This window comes from Culicoides brevitarsis, chromosome 3 (genome assembly GCF_036172545.1).
Source record: "Culicoides brevitarsis isolate CSIRO-B50_1 chromosome 3, AGI_CSIRO_Cbre_v1, whole genome shotgun sequence".
NCBI lineage: Eukaryota > Metazoa > Arthropoda > Insecta > Diptera > Ceratopogonidae > Culicoides > Culicoides brevitarsis.
The window spans coordinates 3,637,957-3,648,398 of NC_087087.1; the positions used below are offsets into that span (position 1 = coordinate 3,637,957).

General features: G+C 25.3%; 1 protein-coding gene across 1 annotated transcript; it reads right to left on the minus strand.

Moving 5' to 3' along the window:
* Positions 1 to 1,516: 1,516 nt before the first annotated feature.
* On the minus strand, positions 1,517 to 9,388 carry LOC134833648 (neprilysin-3). Its single transcript, XM_063848047.1, has 10 exons — positions 9,335 to 9,388; positions 8,725 to 9,078; positions 6,919 to 7,117; positions 5,522 to 6,000; positions 5,297 to 5,464; positions 5,133 to 5,216; positions 3,425 to 3,969; positions 3,122 to 3,364; positions 2,860 to 3,057; positions 1,517 to 1,616 (listed from the first exon to the last, which is right to left on the minus strand). The coding sequence occupies exons 1-10, from the start codon at positions 9,386 to 9,388 to the stop codon at positions 1,517 to 1,519; spliced, it is 2,424 nt and encodes an 807-aa protein (XP_063704117.1).
* Positions 9,389 to 10,442: the final 1,054 nt, after the last annotated feature.

Here is a 10,442-nt window from a genome sequence, read left to right on the forward strand (position 1 = left end):
ATGAAAAATATTAAAAACTTACCTCAGAAGTTAAAAAATAAAAATTATCCCGAAAAACTGAAAAGTTAGCTCTCATTAAGAAATTGTTAAAAAAAGTTAGATTTACAAAAATTTGATAAAAAATAATAAAAACTTACCTCAGAAATTAAGAAATAAAAATCAGCTTTAAAAACTGAGAAGTTAGCTCTCATTAAAAAATAATTAAAAAAAAAAGTTACATTTACAAAAATTTGATGAAAAATAAAAAAACTTACCTCAGAAATTGAAAAAAATAAAAATTAGGCCAAAAACTGAAAAGTCCTCATTGAAATAAATCTAAAAAAACATTTTTCAGGAGTAAAAGGGATCTTTATTACTTTTTTTCTCAGTTTTTCCATTCTTCTATCAATAAATTAATTAAATAATTGCATTTTTTTTTTCTAAATATATCTTTTAATAGTATCTTCCTATTTTTTTAAACTTTAATTTTTTTCTTTCATTGTTCATTATTTTTATCACAGATAATCTAAAAACACTGAAGACTAACAACATATCCCTACGATGACTTTAACTTGACTGAAATCTTATTTAATTTAAAATATTATTGTTTTCCATTTGCTATCTTTTTATTTTTTTTTTAATTCTGTGACCTGAAAAATGAGTTTTAATTTTTTTTTTGTGAATTTTTTAACAAAGTGAAAAAAGAGAAATTCAGGAAAGAGAATAACAATAGCAAAAGGTGGGTTTTTTCAGTTTTGTGTTTATCTATTGAGTTTCTAATTTTTCAACTGGTTTTTTCTTTACAACTAAAGTAACAACAACTCTATCGTCATAATTGGCACTAATTCAATAACAATTACTAAGCTAGACAACAATATCTTGTAATTTTATCTAATTTCTTGTTTTTTTTTCTGTCAATGATAACGTAACAAAGGAAACTTTTTTCCTAACTATTTTTTTTTTGTGATTTTTTGGACCACAATTTCACGCGTTCTTGATGCAATTTTATGGACGAACTCCTTTTTTTTCAATATATTGCTATTGTTTTGGTATCACGAATCAATTATTATTGTTTATTTATTTTTTTTGGAACATTTCCAATTTTCACTTGAAATAATGACAAATTGACTGAGGCGTTTAATTGACGCCTTTTAAAAAAAATTTAATTTGAGCACTTTTAAATAAATGGAAAAATGAGGGAGAGACAAAACTGACAATTAAAGGAAAAGTTTTTCTTCGTTTCTATTATTTCATTGCAAAAATTTTCGTTCGTCGTCGATACGTTTCTAATCCTTAAGAGTAAAACTTTTCTTAAACTATGAATAAATTAAACTTTTCTGGTCGTTTCAAACAGCAAAGTGTTCGTGGAATAGCTCTGTTAATTTTAATTTTTATTATTATTTAATACTTATCTTGTTTCACTTTTTTTTAATGGATTGACTCTATTCTTCATAATTTTTTTTTCTTTAAAATAAGGAACACTTTAACTACGTTTCTAACTTTCTTTCTTCTTCTTTTTTGTTTGTTTGTAGGTCGTTTACCAAATATCGCAAGTTTTTTCCTTGTAAATTCGCGTATCGGATGCACATGTGAAAGATTTGCTTGCACTTCCGCCTTGGGGCACGAGGAAATGTAATCTGTGGAAGAAAAAGTATGAAAATTATGAGTTTTGAAAGTTTTAAGGTAATTTTTCAGGTATTTGTGGTAAAAAGTGAAAAGAAAATAATAAAAATTTGTTAAAAAAATTAAAAATTTGTTAAAAAAAAAATAAGAATTTGTACAAATTTGAAAGAAAATTTGTTAAAAAAAAATAAAAATTCGTACAAATTTGGAAGAAAATTTGTTAAAAAAAAAATAAAAATTCGTACAAATTTGGAAGAAAATTTGTTAAAAAAAAATTATAAATTTGTACAAGTTTGGAAGAAAATTTGTTAAAAAAAAAAATAAAAATTCGTACAAATTTGGAAGAAAATTTGTTAAAAAAATCATACAAATTTGGATGAAAATTTGTTAAAAAAATCATACAAATTTGGAAGAAAATTTGTTAAAAAAAATAAAAATTCGTACAAATTTGGAAGAAAATTTGTTAAAAAAAAAAATAAAAATTCGTACAAATTTGGAAGAAAATTTGTTAAAAAAAAATAAAAATTCGTACAAATTTGGAAGAAAATTTGTTAAAAAAAAATAAAAATTCGTACAAATTTTGGAAATAAATTTGTTAAAAAAAAAAAATAAAAATTTGTACAAATTTGGAAGAAAATTTGTTAAAAAAAAAAAATAAAATTTGAAAGAAAATTTGTTTAAAAAAATAAAAATTCGTACAAATTTTGAAGAAAATTTGTTTAAAAAAAATAAAAATTCGTACAAATTTGGAAGAAAATTTGTTAAAAAAAAAATAAAAATTCGTACAAATTTGGAAGAAAATTTGTTTAAAAAAAATAAAAATTCGTACAAATTTGGAAGAAAATTTGTTAAAAAAAATAAAAATTCGTGCAAATTCGGAAGAAAATTTGTTTAAAAAAAAAAAAATTCGTACAAATTTGGAAGAAAATTTGTTAAAAAAAAATAAAAATTTATACAAATTTGGAAGAAAATTTGTTTAAAAAAAATAAAAATTCGTACAAATTTGGAAGAAAATTTATTAAAAAAATTTAAAACTTTGTACAAATTCTGAAAAACATTTGTTATAAAAATTAAAAATTTGAAAGATAATTTGTTAAAAAAAAATTAAAAATTTGAAAAAAATTTGTAGAAATCTAAAAATTTTAATATTTTGACAAAAAAAAAAAATTTCATAAACTTGAATTAAATTAAATAAAAATTAAATTTTTAAAAATTTCCCAAATTAATATGAAATTTTTTAAAATTTACTCTACTCACAGATCACTAAAAACAGCTGAATTGTTATCACGATTGTACAAATAATTAAAATCTGATTGAAATTCTTGTGCGGCGACGATAAAATAAATTTGCGTTGGCGTCAAATCCAATCCCGGAATGCGATTCATATTTTTGCTCCCTGTTTGATGAAGTAACGCATGAAAACTCATCTGAAGTGCGCCGCTATATACTAAAATACTGTCAAAAAAAATTTTTTTTTTATAAATTTTTAACATTTTCAAAAATTTTAGTGAAAATTTACCTTTGCCTCGTATATTTTGGATAATCATCGATGGAATTGGGCACACATTTTCTGAGTTTTTCCTCAAATTTTCGCGAAACGGAGCGTAAAATCTCCTTCGCAATCGGGACTCCAACTGTCGCATACTGCAAATACTGCGGAAGTGACGGATCAAAGTACGGATGAACGAGTAACGAAGCTGGAATGACGATGGATTGACTCAGCGGATCGTAAAATGGGCGCGCGATTGTCGGATAGGACCATCTACGGTAAGAATTTTGTTAAATTTTGAATTTTTTTAATGAAAAATTTTAAATTTCTTACATAATTTGGCTGTCAGAAGTGATATTTTCTCCCCCGAATCCGTTAAATTCGCTGCGTTTCCTGTAAATCCGCATCACATTTTGTATCCAATTGTCTGAGGAAATTTCAACTTCGTCGAGCCATGCGTGAATTTCCGTCGCATTGTACAAACTAGGCCATGTTTCTCCTTGCAACTTTAAGGCGGATAATTTGACGAGTGCTGTTCCGCGGAGACTTGGCGCCCGCTTCAGATGCGCCTTAATTGACTCGAAAATGACGTCGGCACGTTGAAGGGCGTTCGCGAGATATTCCTGCGAGAATTGTCCCACGTATAAGGCAGACGAGAGTTCGGGCATTGCCCATTGAACGGCGCGCGTGCAAGTTGCGGCATTCGGCGAGCCTCCAGCGGGCAGCGAATTGAGCGCAAAGAGGATCAAGAGAGCATTGTGGATGACACGTTTCGGATGAGCAGTGAGGAAAATGTCCAATTGTTTGAAATATTCCTCGTTTCGAAGCACAATGGAGCCATTCCAGTTTGGATCAGGTAAGAATTCCGTGAAATTTATCTAAAATGAGAAAGAAAAATATTTAATTTAATTTTTTTAAAATTTTTCTTAAACTTAATTTTAAAATTTTTAACTAAAATTAAAAAAAAAAGAAAAATTTTTTCAATTTAAAATTTTAATAAAAAAATTAATTAAAAATAATTTAAAATTAAAATTAAAAAACTTTTTATTAAAAAAATTAAATAAGAATAATCTTTAAAAAAATATTAAAAAAAAATTAAAAAAAAATCAATTAAAAATTATTTTTTTTTTATTTTTTTTAATTAAATTAATTAATTAATTAATTAAAAATTTTTAAAAATTTATTTAAGAGATATTTTTTTAATTTGTTAAAAAATAAAAAAAATTTAAATTTTTTAAAATAATAATTTAAGATAATAACTTTTTTTAAAAAAATAAATTTAATTTTTTTTTTATTTTAAAATAAATTTTTTTCAATTTTAGAATTTTAATAAAAAAATTAAAAAAAAATAAAAAAATTTAATTAAATTTATTTGAATAAAAAATTGTAAAAATTTTAAAAATAAATAAAAAAAAAATTTAGATTTTTTTTTTAAAAGAAAAGTTTAATTTTTAAAAATAATAATAATTAAAAAAATTAAATAATTAAAAAAAATAATTTAAAAAAATTTAAAAAAATTAAAAAAAATAAAAAAAAATATTAAAAATTAAATTTAATAAAAAATTTTAAAGTTTTAATTTTTTTTCAATTATTTCAAAACTAACATAAATAAATTAACTAACAAAATTAATTAAATTATTAAATTATAAATGTAAAAAAAAATATTTAAAAAATTTTTTAATTTGTTTAAAAATAAATAAATTTATAATTTTTAAAATTTAATAAATAATAGAAAAAATAAAAAAATATACAAATTTTAAAATAATTAAAAAAAAAAAAATATTTAAAATTTTATTTTAATTTTTTTTTTTTTTAAAAAAAAATTAAAAAATAATAAAATTATTTTTTTAAAAAAATTTAAATTAATTTAAAAAAAATAATTTTAAAAATATTATTAACATTTATAATGAGATTAAATTAAAAAAAAAATAATTTTTTTAAACTATTTTAAATTAAAGAAATTTTTTTTAAAACTTAAAATTTAAAGGTTTTTTGTAAGAAATTTTTCATTTTAATCTTTTAAGGAAAGAAATTGCCTTACATTGTTGCTAATTTTGTTGATAGTTGTCAAATTGTACACAGATGGGCCATTACTGAAATCGGGCGACATGTAAGAGTATCGCAGCTGCCGTTGGAAGAAAAGGAGCAAAAAAGCAAATAAAATTGTAATTCGTGATGAAAAAGGCAAATATTTGGCACACGTACCTCGAGCAAATCATCGATAAACGAGAGAATTGTTTGTTTTTCCCTCAGAGCAATTTCCCTACTTAGGCCAATGGGAATAAAATTATCAATCACATCGTTAGTAGTTTTCCTGTCGAACGTCAGGTGCACGAATCTCGGCGCCTTCATCGTTCGCCAACGGATTTTTCTCTGAAAAAATGATAAATAAACAACAAAATCCATCATTTTGCAACTTTTCATCCGTACCTCGAGCACATTCGGACTGGCAAACGGCACATCAATCACGAGCACGATATGCGGTTTCCGCCCGTACGTCAAGTCAAAATGCACGTCGAACAGCGAATTGTAGCCGTAAGAACTGATGCGAGACATTATCGTTGAAAGAGTGTGTGGACCAATTGCTCCGATCGGCATGTAACCTCCCAACTCGTCCAACATCAAGCGAATACTCGAGGCATTGACGACACTTTGACGCAAACAACTCCCGTACAGGCGCCCGAGTTTACGATAAATGCCGGAAGTTGTGTTTTGGGAGAGCAACATCTGCATTTCCGTGTCGGCGCGCTCTTGAGCGGATTTGACGGCACGAATTGTGTTGACGGGATTGTTCGAGCAGCAATAAGAGTAGAAATCGTTGCAAGGATCCGCTTTCCAATTCATGCGGGCTTGAATTGAGTTTGCTGCGTTTTTGCAAAGGACGTCTTGACATTCCGGAGAACTAACAACTGTTGGAAAAATCAAAAAATTGAGAAGGTAAGTTATAATTTTTTTATTGATGAAAAATTTTAATATTTTTTGTGAAAATTAAAATTTTTAGAAATTTTAATCATTCAAAAAAATTTCAAAAAATAAAATTTCTTTAAAATAATAATTTTAAAAATAAAAAAAAAATTAAATTATCATTTTTGAATAAAAAAAATTTATAAATTTATTAACTTTTAATTTAATTTATTTTTTTTTTTTTTATTTTTTTTAATTTAATTTTCTTTTTATTATTTTTTATCATTTTAAATTTTATTATTTTAAAATATTATTTAATAAAATTTTAATAACTAATTATTTTAATGAAAATAGAATATTTAAAAAAAAAATTAAAAAAAATTAAAATATTTAATAATTTTTTTAAAATTAATTTTGCTTAAATTTTTATTCTTTAAATATTATTATTGATTTACAATTGATTTAATATAATTAAAAAAATTAAAATATTTTTTAAACAAATTTTATTCATTAATTGTTTTTATTTTTTTTAATTAATTAATTTTATCAAATAATATTTTAAAAAAATTTTTTTTAGATTTTTTAATTTACAAAATAATTTAAAAAAATTATGTTTCTCAAAAATAAAAAAAAATTAAAATTATTTTAAATAAACTTTTTGAAGAAAAAATTAAATTTATTTATTTTTTTTTTGTTGATAAATTTATCAACTTGAATCAATTTAATTTTTTTTTATTTAATTCTATAATTTTTTGAAATTAAATAAAATTATTTAAAATAAAAAAAAATATTTTTAAAAATTAAATCTTAAAAGCTTCAAAATTAAAATTCTTTCAAAAAATTTTAAAAATAATAAAATTTTCAACTTTCAATTAACAAAAAATCTCATTTTAGGAATAAATTTAAAAAATCAAAAAACTTACATTTTGGCGGTGGGATACAATGATTCCTCGTGCAATCGCGTGCCGGCAATGCAAATTGCGTCAAAAACAGAATGGGACTCGCAACGAGAAGCGACGTCACGAGAAGTGTTAATGTCGTTAGTGCCATTTTCTTAAATGTCGTCGATGTTCGCAAGAAAATGCATGGCGCACAAACTATCCATCCAATTGAGCGACCAGACTAAAAAGAAGGAAAAAGCGCAAAAAAAAGAAGGAAACGGAAGTTAATAAATGAGGAAATTATGATTTAAATGGAGAAATTATGCGGTGTTTGCTTCCCTTTTATAAATATTAATCAACGCCACGTTTATTTTATCGTCTCATTTGAATTTTTTTCATTTTTTTTAGGAAATTAACCAGGCGTTCGCATTCGAGTTCATGGAAAAGTTCGGGAAATTGCGATAGTTGCCAAAATAACCTTCATAAAGTGCCTTCATAGAGACAAGAACATCAGGAGGTCGTGCGTTATTGAACGATTTGTTTTTTACACAACAGATAATTTGCCAGAAGCGACACACATAATAACAACATGATCATATGTTATTCGAAAAATGAAACTCGACATGGATTAATTAAAGGTTTTTTGAGCGTATTTTCGATTGAAATATTTTTTTTATAGAAAAAATTAAATTTTTTATTAATTTCAATTATTTTAAATAATTAAATAATTTAAAAATTAAACTTAAAATAATTAAAAAAAATAATTAATTTGAAAAAATTTACTTTTCAATTTTTTTTTATATTTTTTAAAATTAATTTATCTAAAATTTTTTTTTATTCATCAATTTTTTTTAAATTTTTTTTTTTAATAATAATAATAATAATAATTAATTTCAAAAATTTACTTTTTAATTTTTTTTTTATTAATTTCTCCAAAAATATTTTTTATTTATTTTATTTTTAATTATTAATAAAAAAAATAATAATTAATGAAATTAAATAATTTCAAAAATTCACTTTTGAACATTTTTAAATATTTTTTTAAATTAACTAATTTAATTTTTCAAATATTAATTTTATTACTGAAATTTCAAAAAATTCTAAAAAATTAATTATAATTAAATAAAAAAAAATTAATCAATTAAGTAATTTAAAAAATTACTTTTTAATATTTTTTTCAACAAATTTCTCTAAAAATATGTTTTTATTTTTTTTTTCAGATTAAAATTTTAATGAAAATTGGAAAAGGACAGACCGAAAATCACCCAAAATCGAGGAAAAAAATTTTCCCCTGCCATCAAAAAATGATAAATGTTCGTATTCAAATGACCTACAATAGCATACAAGCGTGCAAGTTACACGCTGGGCAACTAAAATCAATAAGATTATCATAAAATAATGATCTCTCCAGCTTACATCTCTCTCTTTCTGCGACAAATTCATTAATCTTATGTATCTTTAAGTCCTTGTCCTTGTAATGATTATTCAAATTATTTTTCAGGAAAGTCAACTGGGGCGATAATTTGGATCTTTTGAAGATATTTGGAGGAAAAATTTTGAAAATTTGTCAATTTTTTTGATGAATTTCATCGAAAATCGTGCAAAAGACGCTGAATCAAGAGTTTTCAATCTAATTAATCCAAACCAAGCATTAAAAATTAAATAATGGGCTTCAATTTTGAACTTTTAGATCTCGAATTGAAATTTTTAGATCTCGAATTGAAATTTTTAGCTCTCGAATTGAAACTTTTAGATCTCGAATTGAAACTTTTAGATCTCGAATTGAAATTTTTAGCTCTCGAATTGAAATTTTTGCTCTCAAAATAAAATTCTAACCTCAAACCTTACCTTCAAATTCTCATTCTTCCCATTTCCCGCTGCATTATTTCCCGCCTTCTGCCCCGTCCCTGTTTGAACTTCAATCTCATCTGTTCTCGCTGGATTCCCCGCTGTTGTCCCGCCCGTACTCGTTGGCTGATGATGATGACTTGTCGATGCATTCGAAGCCGAAGCAATTACATTCCTCAAGAGCAGTGACTGTGGCGTCCTCTTCTCTTTTTCTGTCGCTGTTGGTTGCGAATTATGACTTGTCTTCGAACTACTGCTATTCGCTCCATCGCTGCTATTTCCCACACCGCCATTATTTGTTGTTGTTGTTGCTGGAGTGCGTTGCGTTTCGCTTGACATCGAAGGATTTTCTTTCTTTTCGTTTTTTTTTTTTTTTTTTTTTTTGGTTATTTGGTATTTACTTAGTTCGTCGCGGAGTTAATTGGAAAATTATCGAATTCTTTCATAATTTTTTCGGTTCAGGCAATTTTTTTTATGAATGACAGTGTGTGTTATTAAATCACCATTAAAGGTTCCACGAAAGACGAAGAAAAAAAATAATTTTCCCTCAGAGAGCGACGTTTTAATTTTTTTATGTGGTACCCGGGTCACATTATAGCATAAATTTTACATTAACCTCACTCTGGTCGCGTTTTTCGTCGATTTCGCGTCGCTCAGAACACATCATGGCATTAATAGTTAATCAGACGATGCCGGATTCATATGGGCGCGATGGAAAAAAATCAGGAGATAAACACAATTGTTAATTTTACGACGGAACGTTGCCAGATAACGCATCAATTATTCACGGAATTTCACAGTTGACGTGTATTTTCTGTCGTGTTGTTTGTTTTGTCTGCATTTGCTGCTGTTCGCGTAATTACGTTAACTACTTTACAATCGGTTTTCATGAAAATTTTATCAAGATTTCACGAATTAAGAGTCCGAATGCCCTTGAAATGCGATTTTTTTCGCTCGTGTTTTTTTTTTGCCTTTCTTTCTTTGTAACGAAAGTCAATTTATTGTAATTTTTTTCCGTTTTTTATTGAGTCACTTTTCTTTTTTTTTTCGCACGAAAAATCGAAAATCACGTTGAAACAGAAAAATGTGAATTTTTTTTTTGTTTTTTTTTATTTCAACACAAAATTGCCTGCCTGCCTGCTGCTGCCTTACTTGCTACGAATGTAATGAAAGTCATATGATTACATGGTGAAAAAATTTCCTGTTTCTCTGGAAAATTTACGTTTTATGTTCATGCTCAGTCAAACGGCGGTTCGTGTCGCGGCTGGAAACTCACGCGGCGGAGAGAGAAAATTTTTTGTTTACAAACATGACATTTTCCACATGGCTCGTCGCATGTTTGAGTCGAACAGCGGAGATGACGGAGACGAGAAATGTTTTGTTTATTTTGAGTGCGATGCTTTGATGTCAGTCGTTGCTATGTCAATAATGTGAGTTTTTGGCTTGAATGAGTGTGTGAGTGGTTAAGAAAGTTTAATGTTAGGTGTGCACGTGAATTTATCGTGTGAGTTTTGGGTATTTACACGACTAATTTTGAGTGTTTGGTTTATTGATGAGGAGGTTGAAGGGTTGGCAAAGGGAATTGTTTTTAGATGAAAATTTATTATTTGATGAAAAATTAAAAAAAAAAATTTTTTTAAATAAAAATTGAAATTTTTTCGAAAAATTACTTACTTTTTTGAACTTATTGAATTTTGTCTTTAAATTATTTTATAAAA

Coding starts and splice junctions, on each gene's coding strand:
- LOC134833648 (XM_063848047.1), bottom strand. CDS start 9,388: ATGTGTTCTGAGCGACGCGAAATCGACGAAAAACGCGACCAGAGTGAG. Junction 5,465..5,521: donor CCAGTCCGAATGTGCTCGAG/GTACGGATGAAA, acceptor TCATTTTTTCAG/AGAAAAATCCGTTGGCGAAC. Junction 3,970..5,132: donor TCAACAAAATTAGCAACAAT/GTAAGGCAATTT, acceptor TTCTCATTTTAG/ATAAATTTCACGGAATTCTT.